The following is a 24,957-nucleotide window of genomic DNA, read 5'->3' as shown; positions in this document are numbered from 1 at the left end:
AGCCTTGTGGGATGCCACTTGTAACTGGTTTGGAGTCTGACATGGCTCCAGCAATTCTAACCATGTGGGTTCTGTCCTTGAGCCAGTTTGCAATCCATCTAGTGACATAGGGGTTTATATTTAAGCTGGTGAGCTTATCTATAATGCCCGAGTGGGGTATTGTATCAAAGGCTTTTGCGAGGTCCAGGTAGGCTGTGTGGACCACCTTCCCCTCGTCAATGGCCTTGGTGACTGTTTCAAAGAAATCAACCAGGTTTAAGCGGCAGGATCTGCCCTTAACAAAGCTGAACTGGGTAGGATCCAGTGTCTGTAGGTCCCCAATATCTTTTTTTATGTAGTCCATGATGATCCTTTCCATAGCTTTGCAGACCAAGCTAGTCAGGCTTATGGGGCGATAGTTTCCAGGATCCATTGAGGCACCACCTTTGTGGAGAGGGACCACTGTTGCTGTACGCCACTCTTTGGGTACATATCCTGTGGTAAGGCTGAGACTGAACAGTAGTTTTATGTTTGGGTTTAGCTCTTCTTGGAGTTCATGTAGGATGCAGCCCGGGACACCGTCTGGTCCCATTGATGCTGTGTTTTTTTGCTTTGGAGAGGGCGGCTCTTACCTGAGCATCTGAGATGTCACGGGGGCAGCACTCTGCTGGGATAGATATTTGCCCTTTTGGTGGGGAGGTTGGGGAGAAGTTTGCGCTGAACCTATCAGCTAGGATGTTGGCAATGTCTGTGGGTTCGGTGTATTTTTTGTCATTTTGGACTAATTCTGAGCATATCTGGGAATTCCCACCCAGGTTCCTAACATAACTAAAGAAAGCCTTGTGATTATCCTTAGTGTCCTGTGCAATTTTTCTCTCGAAGCTGGCCTTAGATGATTTTATGAGTGCCCGTAGTTTTTTGCTAACACTGATCAGAGATGCCTTCCATTTTTGGGATTTTGCTCTATGATGTAGTAGCTTCCTCCTTCTATTGTATAGTTTGTTTATGGCTGGGGTCCACCAGACAGGATGTCTGCCTTTGGAGGATTGGGTCTTGGTTTTATTTGGGATTGCATGATCCATGCATTCCTGAAGGTGCTCATAGAATGCGTTTATAAAGGATTCTGCGGTCTGGGCCGTATTTTGTACAGGCCCGGGGGCTTTGAAGGATTCCACCTTGGTTTTGAGGAGTGTGAAATTTGCTTTAGAGAAGTTTTTCACTGTGGTTTTCTGGGCAGGGGGTGGGGTCGGGATGTGAATATCCAGTGAGATTAGTTTATGGTCTGATCTTACCAGTGAGAGATAGACTTCTGGTCTGGAGCATAGAGTCCCCATGTTGGTGATGATCAGGTCCAGTATGTTTTCCCCTCTTGTGGGAGTGGTAACAAGTTGTTCCATAGCATTTGAGTTTATAAATTCTAGGAACCTTTGAGCTAGGGTGTTGGAGCTAGAGTAATGCTCCCAGTCTATGTTTGGGTAGTTGAAGTCGCCCAATATAATGGTGTTTGGAGAGATCTTCATATTTTCCAGTGTTCTCAGGAAGGCCGAGTGGGGTTCCTGGATATGGGAGGGTGGTCTGTAGCAGGCTATAAACTGGAAGGCAGTTTTACCCACTGTTAGTTGCACATGGATAGTCTCTGATGCTTCGTGCTGCGCCACCAACCTGGAGGTGTGGGTATCTTTGACGAATATTGATACTCCCCCTCCTTTTCTGGTTCGGTCCAAGTTTTTGGGCCAAAAAGCATGGTATGAGGTATAACCTGGTAGTGTTGGGGTGCTCTCGGGAGCCTTGAACCAGGTTTCTGTTACTGCACAGATATCGATGTTCTCCATGCTAAGGAGAGTTTCGAGTGCATGCATCTTGAGATTTAGACTTCTGGCGTTGAGTAGCATTACTCTTAGTTTCTTATCCCTTGTGATACCTATGGAGGTGGGTTTGTCTTTTGAGCCTTGCCTAAAAAAGGCACTATGGGGGTAGCAAGAGCCTTTGCCAATATCCGAAAGCCCAGAGGTGACAGGTGCAAGCCGTCCCTAGCGAAGCATCGTGGCCTGTCGAGCATGTCATCCCAGGCTGACAGGCATTGGATCCCCTTTGAATGACACCAATACTTAAGCCAGTTGTTGAAATTGATCATCTTGTCTTCATATTGTGGCATCATTCTTGGTGAGGGTAAGATGCTACTCAAGGTCAGGGTCATACCGGCCTGGGCCACATGCTCAGAGAGCTCCTCTATGTCTCTTTTCATGTAGTCTAGGGAGGTACGTCTCAGGTCATTCACACCAGCATGGACAATGACTGAGTCATATTTGTACTTGCCTTGGAGTGACCTGAGTGATCTGCATCACCCCCATACAATTTTACCTAAATCCATAGTTATACATACATGACCCAATCAGATTCATGAGCACTGTGCTACAGCTGGTAGAACATTAAATCAACTGAGCACACATTGACAGGTTGTGACAGCTTCACCGTACTATTGCCGTATGCATGAATATCAGGCTACTGTCCAGATGCACTTCTTTACTCGTGGACCACAAAAACGTAGTATCAGATACATTTGTACCTGCAGAGCACTTCAATATTTATTATGGACAGTCAGGGAGAATTATCCCCTGGCAAAAAAATGAAGCCTTGTAAAAAAGTGTTAGTTAAAGTTGATGTGTGATGAAAAAAAGGGATTATAACAATGTATAAGTAATAGAGACGTTTCCTTTTTTTTCTATTTTATAGCATTATTCTTTATTATTCTCTTTTACATGAACAGATCATTTCATTGGCCTTTTCCTGACATATATGTATATGCATGTGTGTGTGTGTGTGTGTGTGTGTGTGTGTGTGTGTGTGTGTGTGTGTGTGTGTATACATGCAATATATACAAAATATTTTTGTAATGTTTTTATCATTGCTTATTCTATATTTTAAGTGCCCATATACATTCCTATAATAGATATTACTTGTGTTTACTTAAACTACAGTGATTGGTGCTTTTTTCTCATTTGTGCCTTATTTATTTTTTATTTATTTTATTTACCTTCACAATAAAGAAACCGAAACTAATTAATTAAAAAAATGAACAATTAAATTAATTAATTAATTAACGAGATCTGCATGCCAGATTTTTGAAAAGTGATGTTCCTAGGCTACCGCACAGGTCACTAAACAGCAGAATGTGGCAGTCCCACTGCTTGGACAACCTACTTTGATTTTGAGGTTTGCAGTCTAGCACTGATGCTTCTTTATCAATGTTCTAGCAAAACTGCATGAGTTCCATATCAATCACAATGTGAGTAACATAATGTTCGAAGCACTAGGTCCTGCCTGCACTGTACATTAAACAGAGAACCACATCTTACTCATAGCTCATCAAACCTGTCATGAGCAGATTCTGTTTATTTTTATTCACAATGCGAACAGCATGTTATTTTGTCACTGTTATAACTGGAATTATGGCTTCCTTTTACATATGGCTTTGAGTGTTTAACTGTATGCCTGACTTTCTCCTTCTACAGGTGAGCACCTGCGGATCTGCCCTCAAGGCTATACCTGCTGCACAAGTGAGATTGAGGAGAACCTGGCTAACAAGAGCAGAAGTGAGTTTGAAGGGATGGTGAAGGAGGCAGGTCGCTCAGTCCAGCTGACACTTGTGTCCCAGCACAAGGTCTTTGATGGTGAGTAATTGTTCTTTTCAGTTCTCTAGCTGAAATGAGATGACTTTTCAAGGAAACACAGAACACCAGAAGGGAAGTTGTTGACAACAAACATTTCTGGTGATTCTAATATGTTTAACCTTGAGGAAACAATAATCACTACATCATTTTATTAACAAGAAAGAGCTTTATAGTTTTAGCTGAAGAAAATGTACCTGAGTAAAAAACAAATTTGACACAAAATCAAGTTTGTCACCTATCCAGAATGAGATAGGTGCACACTGTATGGTGGTCAGTTATGTGAATGTACGAATCATCTCATGTTCTCGGGCATAAGATATAACAACATAATATTGTCCTACAAATGCATGTTTCTGCTTGCATGCCTTAGAGTGTATCCATTTAGTGCCTTAGAGTGTATCCATTTAGTGTCTTAGAGTGTATCCGTTTAGTGACTTCTTTTAATCCTTCATACAGATATGTAAAGTTATTTTAGTGAAAGCTAGAATAATGTTTTCAGATGTTGAGGTTATATATTCCAACATTTTGAGAGATGAGCTCTCTCAGCTTGTTAGAACTTGAACATATGTTATTCAAAGCACCATCTGTCAAAAAATGAGAAAGCAGGAGTAAACAAAAATGTATGTTTGTTGCTAGGATAAATAGTCAAAATATTTTAAAAAAGGAAGAAAGAAAGAAAGCTATGTGTTCTACTGAGAATGATGCTTGTAAGCAAGAATTTAAATGAGTAAGGGCATTCAAAGAAAAAGTGATCAATTGTAGCAGCTGCCTTTCTCATTCCTCTTTTTGTATCTGCCATTCCAGCAGATTAAGACATGCCCTAACTTGCATCGTTAGAGTTGTAAATGGAGTGCCACTTGCATGCACTAAGAGATAATGTTTAGAAAGTATAATTTTCAACAGAATAACTCTAGCACTGTGTCTTTTCATCTTTACATACTGGGTAGACACAAAAGACTGTGGCCTTTTTTTTTCCTGACTGGGTGGATAGCCCTGGCCACATCAGAAGCATAGGCATTGTGTTTATTTCTGCACCTTTGGGAGAGGAGTCAAAGTAGATTGGGTGAATGGTAGTTAAGTAGAAATGTTTTAAAATACAATACAGAACACTTAAATTAAATGTTAGACAGCGTAAGAGCAGTAATATATAATGCCATTGGCGAATACTAGTGGTGAAAGATAATTATAACAAGTTTAAGTGTTACTGAAAAACTCAAAAGGACAAAACCTGACATGCACATTTGCAGCTTTAATATAAAGTAAGTGGGGTCGCTGAACGTCTGTGGAATTTTAAGTTCTCAGCTCTGGCAAGTTATTTCTTCTACACTATTTTCTTTAAATTAATACCATACATACATAGTGAGCTAAGTCATTCAAGTTATCATCCGCCATAAATCCCTTCATCTTCTTAGCCATGTGTGTGTTTGTGCACATGTATGTGTATGTATGTTTATGTGGCAATCTGTGTGATTGCAGGAAAATGGCACAGACTCCCACTTCCTATTCAGTGAGAAGACATTGCTGAATGGATTTTGCCTCTGGGTCTTATGAAACAGCTGTTGTAAGAGTTTTAAAAAATGGTGATGTTGGTATATCTGATCTGAAGAACTTTGCTTGGCAGCTCTAGAATGATTTCTTCCTTAGCTCTGAAAAAAGTTTCTGGTGATTAAATGAACTGGTTTACCACTGAAGAAACCTGGGAACTTATCACCAGACTTGATACATGTCTTAGCTTCCTGCCCATTGCTGGAGGATTTCTGAGACATGGTCCAGGGTCAGATGAGGTTATTGGTTGGTGAAGTAAGTGTGTCATACCCACTTTCTTCGATAGTTAAACCCATTCCCAGAAACTTGGTAGTCTCATAACCAAATTTCACCTCAGGTTGCAAAATCAGCAAAATTAAATCAAACAGAAAGACAATACATAGTTGTACAGCACAAGAAAATACCCCTCATGCTGATAATGATGGCATAGTAAGTGAATATGTGGATAAGTTAAATACAGAGCAAAAAGATGCCAAAAAGTAACTGTGAATAAAAAGAAAGACTTATGGACGTTTTTTCACACAATCAACGCAGTTTGCTTCTGGGAACAAAGACCTGTAGCATCATATAGTATACATTTCACCTTATAGTGAATGCAAACCTCTTCAAGCCATCAACTGCAAAGGTCATTCAGAAGTTCAAAAGGTAAACCTAATAATGGTCAGATTTGCAGCAGGCAAATGAACAGTGAATGCATGCGTATCATAGCTTCACGTTTTACTTACTAAAGATACAAACGGTCACATATGACAGCAGTTAACGTGCAATTAATCTGTTTACAGTGCAAGCCGTTATGAACTAAACATTACACAAAATGGCAGGCAGTAGTGCTATATATAATATGAATTTATAAAACATTACATGCAGATTTCTGCAATATTTCATATGTAAAGAGCAACATGCTAAAAGGTAATTGCATTTGAATGGTTTTCATATAACGGTACTATGAAGCAAGGTGACGGTAATATTTGATAATGATGGCACTATAAAGAAGTTACTCGATATTCAAATATTGAATGGACCAAGTGTTAGTGAACTAAAGAACTGAGATCATAATGAAATGATTCAAATTGTATAGGATCATGTTATTTTTTAAGTGAACTATGCCTGCTCAAAGAAAAAAGTAGAAAGTGTATTTCAGAGTACAAATAGACTTAGATGCATAATGCCAGAGGTGAGCAACTTTAAATATATGCAGAAGTCTTTCACAATATGTGTGGCTACTTGAATTGATACAAAAGTGAGCTCAGTTCTAAGTTATGGACAGACCTTGCAAGCAAATGTAGGTAGCACTTTACCTGGTAACTGTTTGCATGCAAGAAAATGCATATTAGTCATTCAAACACAAAATCTATGTAGTTAGAGTAGCATTGACATCTGAGTCTTGAATCCATTTCTCTGTAGGCATTTAAAAGAATGTGCCCCTAACTCAGTCAGAAAGTGTAAGAGAGACGTCCAGGAGTTGTCTTTTCCTCTTTCATTTAGTCTGCATTTCCTGATTTCCAGCTCATTTTACATTTCTTTTATATGATCTTCTGTCATCAAATATGGGAACTACTTAAACAGAAGCGTTCAACTGTCATCACTTGTTTTACACACACACACACACACACACACACACACACACACACACACACACACTGCAAAACATTTTTCTAAGAGATTTTTAAACTGCAGATTTCAAACACTGAAACTAGTTCTTGCTCACAGATATTCCAAGGTCAGTAAGTCTTATGACAGTTGTCTCCCTGCCAGGACCTTCCCTCAGGCAGCACCTGCTTTCTGCAGGACTGCAGTGCTAGTCAATTCCAGAGTAAATGTGTGGATACCCATCCATTCATCTAGGTTATGTTTAAAGAAAAATAGTGAGTCACACTGATGAACATGCAGTGTAACAAGAAGTTTATTCCAGACATTTGGCAGGGGCTGACTTATAACATTATCTCCCTCTATTTGTGTTTTTTATTTATTTGCTGGTGAAAATTTAATTCCCAACTCTAGTACTTGTTGAGATATTGGGCTTGTAGAAAAACAGGAAGTCCAAGATAATTGAGCCTCTAACGGCATGATAAGCAAGACAGAGATCTCCCCTCAAAAGGCTTTAAGGCACCAAATAAAGGGATATATTCCAGCCTTTCTTGGTAGCTCAGGGTCTTTAGGCCTGTGATCTTTCTGGTTAGCATCTTTCTAATTGTTTGAAATGTTCAGGAGATACATCCCAAAGGTGCATTGTAGTTAACAAATGGCTTGATTAATGCTGAACATAAGGGAGTGGTTACCTCTTTAGACCATATTGATGGTCCTTTGGCAATTAGCTGGTCTAAACAAAAAGATTTCCTGACAACCATTTTATGTGATTGTCAAAACAGATGGACTGTCAACCAAAGTACCTAGTTCCCTAACTTCATTTTCATTTTGTAGAAGGGTATTGTCTAGACAGTATAATGAGAGGATGGGGTTGCCTACCAAACGTGATACTACGAAAACTAATGTATTTCGGCTTTTTCCGATTAGGGGTCGCCACAGCGGAACTCCAGTCCGCTAATGATTGGCAGTTGATTTCTACAATACCGAGTTGCCAGCCCGACGCACAACCTTCAAGGAAGGCACACCCATTCATGCACGCACCTACCTGCATGTCTTTAAATGTCACTCGACCGCAGGGAGAACATGCAGACTCCACACAGAAGGTGCTCCAGACGAGAATCGAATGGGAGAACCTCTTGCTGTGAGGCAACAATGCTAACCGCTGCACCACTGCAGCACCAAAAGTGATACTATGATTATAGCATTTGAGTTATGTTGTTTTAGTACACCAAGAGTTTACTTGGGGGTTTAGGTGTCACAGGGTGGCTTAACAGCAAACCCCAGTTTGCAATTGTCAACAAACTTTGTTAGCCAGAGGTCTTGTTTCTCTACTTGGAAGTCTGAGAAATAGATTACAAAACAGAGAGGTCCCAGCACTGAGCCCTGAGGGACACCTCTGATAAAGCACTTGCAACCCCACAAGATGTGGGTTCTGTCTTTCAGCAAGGTTGCTCTCCATCTTACTACATGTGGGTTGATTTCTAAAACACTGAGCTTTTGTATGATGCCAACATGGGGAATGATGTCAAAGGCCTTAGCCAGATCAAGCTACACCAAATGTACTACATAGCAGCCATCTACACCATCCATAACCTGTTTGAAGAAATTTACCAGATTAAATAGACAAGCTCTACCTTCATAAAACCATCCTGTTGGGAGGTCAAGTCTAACAAGGTTCTTGGTATTACAGTCCATAATGTCAATTATAATAAGTGCCATGGCTTTGCAGGTGAGGCTTGTAAGCCTAATAAGTCTGTAATTACCAGGTCAGTTTTAAGGCCACCCTTGTAGAGGAGCATCACCACTGCTGTTCATCACTCATCAGGGGCAAAACTTGTTTGTTAAAGAGGTTGAGGAGTGAGTCTGCAAGGGCATATTTAACACTGTTAAGTAAGGAACCATGTATAATAGCAGGTCCCATGGAAGAAGTATTTTTGTTCTTGGTCAACACTTCCAGTAAATGATCTTTAGATATAATTGGGGGAATAAGTGATTCAGATATATAGAAATCTCAGGGGTGAAGATGTCACTAAATTTATTCACAAGTATATTGCCAATATCACTATGTCACTTGGGTCAGTATAGGAGGCCCCATTATGAATATATTCTATGCAATGCAGGGTGCTGCTTTTTTTAGTTTTCTGAGATAGCTAAAAAAGGATTGATGGTGTCATTTGGCTTCGGATGTCAGCCTATGTTCATTGGCTCCTTTAGTGGATATGATAGTGTTCTTCGTTTTTTTTTTTTTGTTTGTTAGTTAGTTTTGTTTTTTTTGTTATGCTTTTGATATCATCCTCGAGAATATGGATTTTGGATTTCCTAAATAATTTAGAATGTCTTTCTTTTCTTGTATAGTTTATTTGTGGTGGTTGACCACAAGGATTTTTTTTTTTTAATTTCCCATGGTACTTTGCTCTGGTAGGAACTGCCCCCTTTATACATTTTTCTACATGGGTGTAGAATTCCATAGTGATTCTTTCTGCTGTACTGAAGTCTGGGGAAGTATGGTCTTATGTGAAGTTTGATAGTTTGGCACATAGTAGGCTGAGGTTTGCAAATTTGTAGTCCTTAAATTAACTGGGTTTTGCTGTAGAAGCTTTTCAAAATTTAAAGGAGAAGGTCACAAACTTATGCCCAGACTGCACTGGGGAAGGAGATATAAGAGAAGTAGTGCAAGAGGTGGCTGGTTTGTAAGAATGAGGTCAATAATTTTGGAAACAGTGTTCAGCAGAATAATTTATTTCTACCCCTTCAGCCCATCTCTGCTCTCACATTCAACAGAGCCATTAACTGTATGTGTGTGTAAGAGTGTGTATGTAGGTGTGTGTGTGTGTCTGTGTGTGTGTGTGTGTGTGTGTGTGTGTGTGTGTGTGTGTGTGTGTGTGTGTGTGTGTGTGTGTGTGTGTGTGTGAAAGAGAGAGAGGGGCAGAGAGAGAGAGACAGAGGGGGGAGAGAAAATAAAACATTAAAGAACCTGTCACACAGAAATTATACATTTAGAAATTATACACTTAAAAAATAAGTTGTCCATAAACTGATACAGATGATAGAACTTACAGTCATTTTTAATGTTAAAGTTTGTAACTGTGTTTTAAATATGTAGTGACTGTCTAAATGGCCAGAAAGTGAAGCATTTGTCTTTGTGATGAATGCACTCTGTAAGTTTGTGTATTAGAACAAGAGCCATACATACTTTGCATAGTTTGTCAGTAAGTGTAGAGACACAAGCTTTTGAGTGATAGAAGGACCACACAGCAAAATATCTGGAAGTGGGCATTATTTCTGAGCAGCATGAGTGTCTTAATGCATCTGAATCTCCCGGGAAGACTAGATTACTTATGATGAGAAACAGTGGAATGATAATGTATAATAAATGGTAATACATACTGTATGATAAAAGACTTAAAGTACTTCATTTTTATTAAAGGTTAAGGGTGCCAAAAATCAAAGGAAATTTTGTTGCCTGGCAGCCCAGAGTAAATCACTGTATAAGTTAATCAGTGGTATTGTAAGTATGGCATCCCAGAGTAAAGCATTTTGTAAGTTAATCAGTGGTATTGTAAGTATGGCAGCCCAGAGTAAAGCAGTGTATAAGTTAATCAGTGGTATTGTAAGTATGGCAGCCCAGAGTAAAGCAGTGTATAAGTTAATCAGTGGTATTGTAAGTATGGCATCCCAGAGTAAAGCATTTTGTAAGTTAATCAGTGGTATTGTAAGTATGGCAGCCCAGAGTAAAGCAGTGTATAAGTTAATCAGTGGTATTGTAAGTATGGCAGCCCAGAGTAAAGCATTGTGTAAGTTAATCAGTGGTATTGTAAGTATGTCAGCCCAGAGTAAAGTACTGTATAAGTTAATCAGTGGTATTGTAAGTATGGCAGCCCAGAGTAAAGCATTGTATAAGTTAATCAGTGGTATTGTAAGTATGGCATCCCAGAGTAAAGCAGTGTATAAGTTAATCAGTGGTATTGTAAGTATGGCAGCCCAGAGTAAAGCATTGTGTAAGTTAATCAATGGTATTGTAAGTATGGCAGCCCAGAGTAAAGCATTGTATAAGTTAAACAGTGGTATTGTAAGTATGGCATCCCAGAGTAAAGCATTGTATAATTTAAGCAGTGGTATTGTAAGTATGGCAGCCCAGAGTAAAGCATTGTGTAAGTTAATCAGTGGTATTGTAAGTATGGCAGCCCAGAGTAAAGCATTGTATAAGTTAATCAGTGGTATTATAAGTATGGCAACCCAGAGTAAAGCATTGTGTAAGTTAATCAGTGGTATTGTAAGTATGGCAGCCCAGAGTAAAACATTGTATAAGTTAAGCAGTGGTGTTGTAAGTATGGCAGCCCAGAGTAAAGTATTGTGTAACTTAATCAGTGGTATTGTAAGTATTTTACAGACTCATTTCAACCACAAACCTGGGATAATAGCAGAACCTTTCATGTTACATTAGAGAAATCAGATGAAGAAAAGTAGTTTGGAGTACCTGTTAGAGCTGCTTAGACTAAAAGCTATATTTTCCCAGACTGATACCAAAATTGATCAATTGTGATTAGTTCTCCACCTTGATTAACACATGCTGTGAAATTTTCCATATCTGGGTGTCTTTGCATGTGTTTCTCTTCAAATATCTTTAGTACAGCTTTTTTTTTTGTATTGAGTAGGTTTCCTTTCCCATTTGCATAAATATCACACCATATCAGAGCTCTTGTTCATTCCCATGTCTGTACTTCTTCATATGCCTCCTGCTCCACCTGTTTTTCCCTAATTTGGGTTTTTATTGTTCTATCATGCTGTGACATTACCTGTGTTGGATTTTCTACACTAAACCCTTCACTTCACATGTAATCCATAACTTCAGGTTTTAGTTGTTTAACTTCTACTCTACTAATCCCCTGTTCTACATTCCCTCTTCAAATATCTTTGGAGCTGATTTTTGTATTGATTGGTATGGCTTTCTCCTTTGCCTCGTATCACATTTCATTTTTCCCATGTCTATGTTTTCTTTTTATAACTTCCAAAAATCTTGGTTTTTTTTTTTTATATTTTTGCATTTCCTGTGTTGCTTAATTTTCCAGGTGGCCCAAAGTTATTACAATTATGTAATGTTTTCATGGATCTGTTGTATTAATGAACCCAAATTTGTGCTTGAAGCTTTTGATAGTTTCTCTTGTGCAAGTATTTTTCTTTCTTCTAATTTCTCTCTTAATCTTTCTAAATATCTGTTATCTGGAAATTCTGGGTTTTTTGCACAGTAGCAACAATGCAACATTTCTTCCTTATCCTCAATAGGCCACTCAGTCATCTTTATGGATCTTTGTTGCCCTGTCACTTTTTGTATTTTTTGTGGGCTACTACTTCCTTCTACAGTGGGGGGGGGGGGGGGTTCATCCACACACTCCATATAGGAGCTATTGGATGTTGCTTGAAGTGTATTGTATTTTTATCTTCTCCAAGCTTGTAGCCTACTTCAGAAAGAATAAGACTGTTTCTTTCTTCTGTTTAATGATCCCAGTTTCTCTGTGGTGCAGTACCTTGAAATGAGAATACTAAAGTAAGGGGATGTGGGGGTGAAGCCTCTCTATATAGAGGAATAGGAGACTTTCCTCCTTGGAGAAATAGCTTTTTATTTACAGTGTGGTACATGTGTTGGAGTACTATACAGCTCAAAACCACATTACTTGGACTATCAGCTTTAAGATTTTTTTGGGAGGTTGTTTTTCAAGGAATGAAGTACTGAACAATCATAGTAGATAGTGAATATCTGCACATCACTCATCAGTTCTCAGATTATGTAGTAATCCACATAAGGGTTATGGGGAAGGCAAAGCCTATCCAGGAACTCACTGGGCACAAGGCAGAGATTCATGGCACCAGCACATTGAAGAATGAGCATGCAGTCACACACATGCCCACTTGTACCATGCCTAGAGAATTGTCAGTTTACTTACGGTGCGTTTTTTGGGATGTGTGAAGCAACTGGTGCACCCTTTAAAGGCCTGTGTGGTCCCATGGAGAATGTGCAGACTATACCCAAAAAGCACCTCAGCCAAGAACAGAACTGGAAGAACCAATAACGATGAGGCAGATACATCAGTGTTAGCCACTGTAGTGTATTTATAGTGTTGAACATCATTTTACTAATTCAGAAAGGAAAGAAAAGTAATGTTTCTTCTGGAAACGTACAATATTAGAGCTCAGTGATATTGGTATAAAAGACAATAGTTCTATCCCCATCTTGAAAAATGATACCTTACAATAATGATGAGGTTCAGAGATGCTAGTATAAAAAGACAATAATGCCAACACCACTTAGACAAGTAGTGGGTTGAGTTTTTCTCTGCATGACCTGACTGATGTTTACCACCAAATATAGCTATGAAGCTTTGAATTTTTGAAAACCTTGCTGTTACAAATATAATGCTGTAACATCTGACCATATCAGGCATTATCATTTTTGTGAGATCCCTGCTGCTAGGACTCAGTTAGTTTAGCTTATAGCCATCGCATATAATCCTTATTATGTCTGAAGTGCATCTCTATGTCTCCATATAGCTCTGTCATGTAAACATGCACGCATATGGGTATGCATGTATGCAAATTATTTTGTGGAAAAAAAACAAACATATTTTATTATTGCATAAGCTAGGGTTCATTAAACAACTTCATAAACAAAGACTTAACCTTTCCCTGCCCCTACACGTGCACCTGGACAGAGGTATGCTATCAGGCCGTGCACATATTATACCACTGCTAAGTAAGTGAATATATCCCAGTTAGCTATTTTTTTTTTTTTTTTACCTTTTCTGAAGTATATATCTCAACTTCATTGCTCACAATTCAGGGACAAAGCCAAAAAAGATGGGAGACAAAGGCTCAAAATCATGGACAAGTTTTAAATATTATGCTAAATCACTTAGAAGGTTAAAAGAACATCAGGTTTTGCTCAAACATGTATTTTCTGAAGAATAGTAAGTAGGAAGCTCTAATGACCAACATTATTGACTAATTATATAATCTTTAGTGATTTACCAGAAAGTCAAACTTTTTATGAAAGATAGGGCAAAAATATAAGTTAAAATGTAAAATAATTATGCAAAGTCTCGGACAGGTGGGAGCCATGGCAGAAGGCTTGTAGAGATGAAGGTATAGGAGATGGGAGGCAGTAGTGATTATACAGACAGTAGTAGGTGGTAATGTTAGTGCCTAGCCTGCTTGTTCTTGTAACTTTATAGGCTGAGAAAGGATTTTTTTTAATGAGGAAGATAGTTAAGGTAGAAAAATAGTGCAAGGTAATGTCCATGTTTTTGGCACTGTGATGTTAACTGCTATTTCATGCAATAATAATGTACTTAGTGAAATGCATTTTCTTTTGTTGTTTGGGAATAACTTCCATTAATCTTCACGTATGCCATTTTGAGGCAATAAACCCTTCCCATGTCAGCTGTTAATGCAAGGATGGTGTTTCATGGGCCTTTTATTATCCAGTTGTGCACACTTGCTGTGGTGGTTCATGACATAATTCTCCATACAGGTACATTTAAGGTAAGATATATAGCCTTGAGCCACATACAGCAATGTCAGTGAGATAATGCCTATTGTTGGCAGTATATGGTATCACTGAGTATTTCTTATGTAGTCACTTCCTGGGCTTTTGCTTCTCAAATATCTTACTTGGTGTAAAATAATACATCTGAGAAGCAGACCTGTAGGAAAGGAGCACATAGCTGGATGAAAACTGAAACAAGAATTAAAGATGAAAGGGGCTTGCAGACCATTACAGCAGATGAACTAAAAGGGTAAGTAAGCAACGTGGAAAAAAAAAAAAACAGCATGGAGTATTCATGGAATACAAGATTCATGATGCAAATATGTAACAAAAGTCTACTCTGTGCACATAACAAAGTATATTTATGTTGGTTTCTGCCAGATGGATTATGGCTTTTATATGTTGGAAAATATGTGTAATTCAGTTTACATCAGCTTATAATATGGACATGTACATAGCCTTCTTAAGCACATGAATACTAAGCAGAAAACTTTACTTTTGCTAGAAGTGGAGCAGCAGAGAAATATGTGCTTTTCTTACACATATATAGAGCAGGGTTTGAAAGGGATGTATACATTTGTTACACTTGTGGACTAAGAAGTTGTGAGTACAAAATGGACATTTCTGGCTACATACTCATGCCATAGTGCTAGAAACACTGAATTTTGTAACCAGGATAAACTAGTACATGGTAACCATCAGAGTAAGGATTTCATGCATTTTAAGGCATCTAAAACTCAAATATCACAGGGGCCAAATACAATCTTTTTCCTATGGTAGGGGATCACACCCCCCTCATACACAAGGAAAGTTAAGTATATCCACTCATTTGGGACAACTGATGTATAAAGTTTATCTTGGGTCTGGCCAACAATATATGAATGTGAAAAAGTTACTATACTCCATAACCATCAATGGGCAAGCTTTCTGTGTTACATTTTGCTTCTATTTATTAAATTAAGCTCAAAGGTTGCAGTTTTTATTAACTCTAATCATTCACTCTACATACTGCAATGTTGTTCTTCTTTTGCTTTGTTAATATGTTATTAATGATGTAACAAAGATCACAGTACCGTTTTTATTCTGCTTAAGTGACTTCATATGTTGTTTACCAACTACTGATACATGGACCTGCTTTCTTTATTTTGACATAACTTAAACTTCTTTAGTGAAAGTTTATTTTAGTGTAGTCACAGAATGACCAGCAATCCTTCTTTCTATTTATAGACTGTATCCTAGGCACAATATGTGAACATCAAAGTTTCATCCTGTGTCTTTGCCACCCTCCAATCAACCCAAGGCTGTGTCATTGCCCTGCACTGTGAGACCCTGCATCAGTGGGATACTAAAGTGCTTTCAGCTACATTAGTGTATGTTAGAGTTGTATTTAATATATCCTGTAAACTGAAGACTCTTTCCCCTTCACTGTGCAAGTGCACACTACTGGCCACACACCCCCCCCCATTCTTCTCTTCCTATTGTACTCCTAGGTCAATTACTTAAAACTACTTTTTCTTGGAAAAAGTTTATCTATGTACCTGCAGCCCATACTTCAGTTGTTTTTCCCTGTAGAAGTAGTGGTCCTTTTCACCACACTGTACTAGATTAGTACCATAAGAGTTGTAGCTATTAGGAAGATACTGAACTACACTGACCTGGAATTGACTTAGCTTGGTTTTACTGTTTTCTTTTTAGCAGCTGGCCTAGTCCACTTTTTTTCTGACTGACAACCTTGTATTACTTTGTGTCTACCCCCTCCCCCACCTTGAACCTGCACACCTCCCTCCCACTCCTGCTTAATTACAGAGGTATCAAAAAACCTGCTGTAGAAAGGTGCCATCTTTTGACTTAGCTTTTCTTCCTTGCATCATTGGAATCCCCAGTAGTGTGCTCGCATGTAAGTACTACCTGGTATTGTGTTTGTTTGTGATTTTTATTGCAATGTTTGTAAAATTCATCCTAAGGGGATCCTGCAGTGCTTCTGCAACCACTCTGTCTCCCCAAGCACTAACTTTAAATGTGTATGTACCATATTGTAAAATAAAAATATATCCTATACCTATCACTGTTGTATATTAACACTGCATGCATTCGCTAGCAGTCTACCATGGATTTTATCTCCCTTTATTCTCTTAGGCTCTTTCCCCCTCCTCTGAGTGCTTGTAGCTTACCATTGCACTTACTCAGTTAGGCCACCAGATGGCATTGTTTGACCACTACCTATCTTTTAATACAAGCCAAAAGTACTGTAACTGTTCTATTAATTTATCACTGCCCTGTTTTAGCCCTATTAATACTTACTATACTCTACTAAACTACTACTGCCCTGTTTTCAACTTTATCCCCTGTCATCCCTCTGCATCCTTCTAATTTCACACACAAAGTGCCTTATGCCAGTGCCTCCTTACTTTTCGCTGGCTTTCTTCCTTCTCTGTGGCTCTACCCGATCTCAGGCTGTGGGTTCACTTTGCTCCCCTACCCTGCCCCCAATTCCCACCCACCCCCACTACTCCTACTTTTATTTCAATCACTCCCCACCCACTCAAGACAACCATCTAGTCAAAGCCTTTCCCTCTTTACTCTTCCTTTCACCCACAGTCAACCGTCCTCTCAAAGCCTTCCCCTCTTTACCCCTCCTCCTTTCACCCACAGTCAACCATCCAATAAAAACCTTCCCCTCTTTACCCCTCCCCTATCACCCACAGTAATTAAATACATCACTAATTAAATGCATCACTCTTTCACTACCCCCTCTCACCCCACAGCTCTTCTCTCCAACTACAAATCCTCCCATATTAAACTACCTTTTTCTAACCATGCTTTCCTTACTGTTCCTAACACTCTGAACCCCCATCTCCCTCCTATTACTCCTAACAACTTTATACCAGCTCCTATACCGCCAATCAGCTTCCACTGTCTACTCTTTACTGTGGTCCCACACAAAACCATCTCCTCCCTCACACGATCTCTGTTTCAGCTCAACCCTCTGCACTTTTTTAGTCCTAAAATTATTTCCACTACTGCTAAGACACTTACTCTTAAACAAATACTAGACCACCCAGAATACCCTAAATCCAAACCAAAGCACATTAAAATAACTTCCTTCAATAACCTCGTCTTAGCTGGTGACATTCACCCCAACCCCGGACCTAACCCACCCACAAATAACAATTACCCCCCCTTCCTCTAACCTTTCATCCCCCTACAATACTCTTAACTTTTTCACACTCAGTGCCCAGAGTCTCAACAACAAAGCACATCAGTTTCAAGCATGGCCAAGTCATAACCAACCTGACATTGTAGCCATTTCTGAAACTTGGCTCAAACCCCACATTTCTGACTCAAAAATCCTACCCTCTGGATTTCACACTCTTAGATGTAGCCACCCAAAGAAAAAAGGCGGAGGTGTTGCATTAATCTATTCCAATCTACTTACCTTAATTCCCCCACCAAACCCCATTCCTAAATTCGCCTATGCAGAACTAACAGTTGGTCTATTAAAAATGAATAATCACAAAAGCCTCTGTATCATCCCCCTTTATATCCCACCCAGAAATAACATCTCAACCCTTGAAGACATACTCCAATGGGCCTCAGCTGAAATTAACCTTGAAACTTACATACTAGGCAATGTAAACATCAACCAGAATAAAATCAACAGTCCCATACCCTCCCTGTCCATTAACCTCTTTAACTTTACTCAACTAACCCACTCCATCACCAGACCCAATAAAACAAATCCCCCAGGATCCACTCTTGACTGGATCTTAGTCACCCATCCAAATAAAATTACCAACTTTGGCACCATCCCTGACTCGATTAGTGACCACCTCCCAGCTTTTATTTACCATGCAACCACTTCCCATCCACACCAACATCAATATATTCAGACCCGCAACCTTAGTAAATTTGACCCCAAAACCTTCTCTAACTATCTCAAACAAAAGAACTGGAACATTCTAAAAACCCTTCCACTCGATAAAGCCATAGACCACTTTAATTCTACTTTCTTAGATGCTCTAAATTTCCTAGCTCCACCAAGGAAAAAAGAATAAAAACTATAACTGCCCATGGCTAACCAAAGAAACAAACAAAGAGACAAATCCCGGAAGCTTTACCAAAAGAATAAACTTCCTGAAACCCTTCTCCAATATACACAGCTCTGTAACTTTGCAAAAAAAACAAATCTTCAAAGACAAAAAAATCCTACTACACGAAGCTCCAGTCAAACCATCCCCAAAACCCTAGGCTTTTTTGGAACTCCATAAACTAACTCCTCAACCCAGGCTCCAAAAATAACTCCTGTCCAGACCTAAGTAAATCTGACCTCGAATTAGCCTTACTATTCAACTCTTTCTTTATAGAGTCAATATCTGACTTAATGAAAACTTTTTCCAACAACGACCCATCTCGCCTACATTCCACCTCATCTAAGTCTCCAAATAATTTATCCCCTATGTTTGAGCTTAAACCTGTCTCCACTAACTACATAAAAAGACTTCTATCCAAACTTAAACCCTGCTCCAATGCATCTGACAACAACCCCTCTTCCTTTTTCAAGTCTGCTACCGATGGTATAGCTCTTTCAATTAGTATCCTAATTAATAGATCCATAAAAGAATCCTATGTCCTTAAACTCTGGTGTTCCACCTTTATTCTTCCTCTCCACAAAGGAGGCAAAAACACTAACATTTCAAATTTCTGCCCTATAGCTCTTCTCTCTCCAATCTCCAAAATCCTAGAAAAATGTATCCACCTCCAACTTATGCCTTTTTCTGACTGAAAACCAACTTCTTACCCCTACCCAACATGGCTTCCGACCAGGACATAGCACCATAACAGCTCTACTCTCATTCTTAGAAACTGTCAATCAAGGTAGCAAACAAACTGAATAGCCTGGACCCAGAACTCTCCACACTAGAAAAATGATGCAGACCGTGTGAATATAAAATCAAACTTTAATCAAGTTGTATTTTATATTCACACAGTCTGCATCGTTTTTCTAGTGTGGAGAATGTTGGGTCCAGGTTATTCAGTTTGTTTGCTACCCTGTTGGTCTTGTCTTCTTTGGATTAAACTGTCAATCAAGCCCGAGATTCTGGGAACTTAGTATCCACAGTGCTCCTAGATCTCTCTAAAGCATTCAATACTGTTTCCCATAAGCACTTTCTAAGTCACCTCTCAAACCTAAATCTCTCCCAAAACACTCTTTCCTGGTTCTCAAGCTATCTGTCAGATGGAGCTCAGGCTGTGAAATGGAAAAAGGCACCTCACTTTTCTTACCCACCCCTACCGGAGTAAAACAGGGGTCCATCCTCAGACCAATGCTGTTCAATATCTTTATCAATAACTTTCACTCTGCTATTCCTAATCCCAAAGTCATCCAATATGCAGATGACTCTACACTTGTCTGCTCTGCCTCTAACCTCCCTGAACTCCTATCTAAAACTCAGACTGCCTTCTCAACTACTGAGATCTTGATGCGCCAAAATCACCTTTCTCTCAACACTAACTAATCTAAAATACTGTTATTCATACCCTCAAAATCTTTATCTTTTCATAAAAACTCCTTCCAAGTCCTTAGCCAAAGCAACTCTCCGATCGAAGTTGTTCCCTTTGCCAAACTGCTCGGTGTAACTATAGACAAACAGCTCAAGTTCGACTTTCATATTCAGCAAAATATAAAGAAAACCCACCAATAACTAGGTATGCTATACAGGAACAACAACTTTCTCTCTACTGATACCAGACATACTCTGGCCTCCTCTTACCTCCTTCCCTCCCTTCTGTACGGCGCCCTGCTACTAATTAACCTATCCTCTTCCATCACTTCCAAACTTGAAAGCTGTTATAACAAAATTTCTAACTTGGCATCAAAGCCAAACTTCCTCCAGCTGATTACAGCAAATAGACTAATATTTAATCCAACCAAATGCCCCACTCTAACTAACATCCTTTTCCTATACACCCCAAATAGAACTCTCATATCTGAACACTAAAACTTAATTACTGTCTAGAAACCTAAACGTTCTGCTGGACAACTTCTCCTCTCCTTCTCCTTAGGTAAGAAATGGAACTCTCTCCCTTCCACACTAAGGACAATGTCAAACACAAACAACTTCAAAACTCAGCCACCAATTCTGGCAAAACTGAAGAAAACAACGTAGAACCAGGATCCAAACACAAACTATTTTGTGTTTGGATCCTGGTTCTACATTGTTTTCTTCAATTTCAAAACTCAGCTTTACACCTACCTCTCCTCCAAATGGAAATCTAACTGCATTCTCCCTCCTAGAACTCTTTAACAAAAGCCCCTGGGAGGGTATCCTCATGATATATTCGGAGGTGGATTTGACTTTTGAGCCTTGCCTAAAAAGGCACTATGGGGGCAGCAAGAGCCTTGGCCAGTATTCAAAAGCCTAGGAGTGACAGTTGCAAGCCGTCTCTTGTGAAGCAACACAGCTTGTCGAGCATGTCGTCCCAGGCTGACAGACACTGGATCCCCTTTGAATGACACCAGAAGCTTAGCCAAGTGTTGACATTGATAATTTTTTTTCTTTATACTGAGGTATCATTCTTGGTGAGGGCAGGATGCTACTCAGGGTCAGGGTCATACCAGCCTGGGCTGCATGATCAGAGAGCTCTTCCATATCTCTTTTCATGTAGTCCAGGGAGGTACGTCTCAGGTCATTCAAACCAACATGAACAATGACAGAGTCATATTTGTACTTGTTCTGGAGTGACCTGAGTGCTTGTGTTATGTGGCGGATTCTGGCTCCCAACAGGCAGCTTACAGTAACCTTCTGTTTGTCCTGCCTAGTGAGTGGGACGTCAGTGTGCCTGACTATAGAGTCACCTATTACTAGTGTGTTAGCTATGTTATTTTGCCTTAAGGGCTGTGATTGTGTGGCACACTGATTTTGTGTTTTATGTGTTGTCTGGTTTGTGATGGGAAGTGCAGGTTGTTTGGGTTCTGCTTTGGAGGTCTCTGCTGCTTTTGCAGGTTTTTATTTAGAGCCTCCGAGTATGATTTTGTGTATTTATGTGTATTTTTTGCCAGTGCTGTTTTAGTAGGTCTGTGTGCGGCTGGAGGTGTGGTGCAGGTGTTAACCTTCTCTTCTTGACTGTCTGTTCCAGTCTTGGGTGGAGGCAGCTTAGCTTCCACTTTGGCTGTATAATTGCATCTCTTGCATATGTTAGTGTTTTGTGGTAGGAGGAGAGGGTTGTCTGTGTACATGAGGCAGTTGTAACATTGCCTCAGGATACCCAGATTCACCAGCTGGATTGGAGAGTGCACCTGAAGTTGCCCTTTGCTCATGCCCGAATAGTAGGGTTAATTCCACTAATCAGATACTAAGCAACCCGGTGGTGCAGTGGTTAGCATTGTCACCTCACAGCAAGAGATCCTCCGGTTTGATCCTCGGCTGGGGTGCCTTCTGTGCGGAGTCTGCATGTCCTCCCTGTGGTCGCGTGGGTTTCCTTCGGGTGCTCCAGTTTCCTCCCACATCCCAAAGACATGCTGAAGGTGGATTGGACATTCTAAATTGGCCCTGTGTGTGTGTGTGTGTGTGTGTGTGTGTGTGTGTGTGTGTGTGTGTGTGTGTGTGTGTGTGTGTGTGTGCGCCTTCTGTGGAAGGTTGGGCACCGGGCTGGCAACTCGACACTGTAAAACTCCACTGCCAGTCATGAGCAGACAGGTGATCTTCTGTGGTGACCCCTAACTGGGAAAAGCCGAAAGAAGAGGAAGATACTAAGCAAAGGGATGCATTTTTCATTGACTGTCCAGGAGAACAGTAACTTGAATGAATTGCACTAGTTTTGCAACCCAATGTTTTCACCTAGGCGCTAGAGTATGTGTCTGTCTAATATATCTAATATTGCCTGTCTATGTAGTTCACATGTATACAGATATCTGTGATTTAAAACACATAAAAAATATCCAGAAATGTAACTAGTGAGGAGGCAACCACTAGCTCTCATTTTTTTTCTGTAAATCCATAAGTAATTTAATTCCAAACCACAATGTAGAATGCAAAAATGAGTCATATCCTTAGAGCTGTGTTCCATCAGTTCCCCTACAAATCACAACTAAAATTATATTGCAAACACTTCATTTAGAATTATAGTAGAACATTGGAAATGCATCAGATTAGGCCCACATTAAAGCTGCCTTTCATTAAAAAAAGAAAATAAGTTGATTAACGGATCCATCCCTTGTCATCACACTCTGTTAAATAAATTGGAACATTAAGTGTTATTCATTGTTTTTATTCCTGCTGTTTCTGTACTGAAGCTGAACAGACATCCTATTTTCATCTGTTTGTCAAGGATATACATTTTGCCTGAACTGACAGTTGGAATAATATATTCACGAGCTCGTAACTAGGCCTGTGATTTGGCTTTGTGCACATTTTTACCAAGTGAAAAACAAGTATTTCCTTCAACTCATGCAATTTTGTAACCTGTTGTTTATTCTGGGAAAATGGTCACACTAAACTTCTTTTAATGTTGAGGAAATAAAAAGTAAAACAAGATAAATATACAAGAGATACAAGAGACATTTTTTAACAGTGCTAGGAATGTGGGAAGACTTCACAGTGGCAAAAGAAGACTCAAACTAGAACCCACATTCTTGAAAATGGGTAAAAAAATACTTTTTTGTGGCCTGATTAAGCAGATGTTCTAGGGAAAGTCAAGTAGTAGTACAAAGTAATTTTCCCAATGGGGCCATCAAAGCTATCCTTTAGGAAAGATGTAAGGGTGTAACAAAAAAGAAAAAAAAACATGGTTGGTACTCACTGCTAGCTAATAAACAAACAAAAAAGTGTGCATGTGGCACTGTGACAAAAGCTGTAAAGGTTACAAAATACTACTTTACTAAAAATGCAGGTTAAAGCACCTTTAAGAGTCGAAGTACTACTTTACTAATAATGCAAATTAAAACATCTTTAAGAGTTGAAGTACTACTTTACTAAAAATGCAAATTAAAACACCTTTAAGAGTCGAAGTACTACTTTACTAAAAATACAGATTAAAACGCCTTTAAGAGTCGAAGTACTACTTTATTAGAAATGCAAATTAAAACACCTCTCAGGAGTTTTCATCTACCTTGGATGTGGACTTCATCAGAAAGTTGTACGCACAAGGAAATGCCATCATTTAAATGTATTTGTCACATCACCTGTACAATCAGCTGATCATCCTAAGTGGTCAAATGACCGTTGCTTGCCCCTGTAATTGTTCCACTGTTCAAAGCTCCAGATTTGTTTTCAACATGAGGTCCACCAGTTACACAATGTTAACTGGTGGTCTGTTTTACTTCCAAATATTATTCACACAGTTTGTCTGTCTCCTTTTATTGTGGCTCATTTATGCTGATACAAAACTATAGGTTTCCTCACAAGTAATAACATAGAATATCTTCATATAGGGGAAATCATCTACCTCAAACTATATACCTTTTGCAACTGTGTTTATAACTTTGGGATGTGAAAGAGACCAGCTGTTAACATTGTGTAACTGGTGGATCTCCTGTTTAAAAAAGTCTGGAATTTTGAACAGTGGAACAATTACAGGAACAAGCAATAGCTGTTAATACAGGTTAAGTGACAAATACATTTAAACTGTGACATTTTACTGTGTGCACTTTCTGATTAACTACATATACAAACAGGATGAAAGTACAGTATGTAACGTTTTTATACATATTTTTAATAAAGTAGTACATTATAACTTTTACAGCTCCTGTGACAGTGTCTTGTACGAGATGCAAAGGTATATTTTGTTGACCACTGGTATCCAGTAAAATGTTAAATGTAAAACCAGAAACAGAATATGTAGGAACAGATGATAACTGCTGGTCTGTAGTATGTGTTCACATATATAAGGATACGGGCTGGTGTTTAAAATAGGTATGCTAACTTGCAAACACCCACCAAACTGATGAAGGGAATAAAACAGAGATTTTAGAGGTCAGGTGCTAAACGTCTGTTGCTCCTCATTTTAGCAAGTTAGATAGTTTTGATTTTTATAACTAGATGAATATATTACTCAGAATTGGCTTGTTTGAAATTGTAACCTAAATAAAGTAATGTCAAGTTAAGCCATTGTCTTATAGTGTAGCAAATCTTGGAAAAATACATTTAATTAATTGCAAATTAAGCCTCACAGTAAAATAACAGCTACAAATGCATTAAGAACTGTGGTGGTGGTGCTGCAGTAGCGTTGTCACCTCATAGCAAGATGTTGTCCAGTTCGATTCTCAGCTAGAGCGTCTTCTGTGTGGAGGCATACGTGAATGGGGGGTGCCTTCGTTGAAGGTTGTGCATCAGGGCTGGTAACCCGGTATGTAAAAATCCCCTACCAATCATTAGCGGACCGGAGTTCCGCTGTGGCGACCCCTAACCGGGAAAAGCCGAAAGACACAAACAAATATATAAATTCAAAATATTATAGTGCCATGTAGCTGAATGCACACAGCACTATTCAGGATGGAGACACTGAGACATATGTACCCCATGATGCCCAAGACACAAACAAAGGTCACAGCTGTTGTGTACTACATGTGTTGTACTGGTTGGACCCAAGGATAAGGTTTGCACTTGGTTAGATTTGCTGTCAATATAAATTTAAATA

General features: G+C 39.3%; 1 protein-coding gene across 1 annotated transcript in view; it reads left to right on the top strand.

The window, feature by feature from the left end:
• The window catches only part of GPC1 (glypican 1), a 1,908,824-nt gene that overhangs the window by 525,602 nt on the left and 1,358,265 nt on the right, over positions 1–24,957 (top strand). Inside the window, exon 2 of the mRNA XM_044070103.1 lies at positions 3,492–3,650. Within this exon, the coding sequence (XP_043926038.1) occupies positions 3,492–3,650 (159 nt within the window). The remainder of the gene's footprint in view (positions 1–3,491; positions 3,651–24,957) is intronic.

Source organism: Protopterus annectens, chromosome 4.part1 (genome assembly GCF_019279795.1).
Source record: "Protopterus annectens isolate FY-2018-M chromosome 4.part1, PAN1.0, whole genome shotgun sequence".
NCBI lineage: Eukaryota > Metazoa > Chordata > Ceratodontiformes > Protopteridae > Protopterus > Protopterus annectens.
Note: the sequence above shows the minus strand (reverse complement) of the source record. Positions and strands in the feature narration are given on the sequence as shown.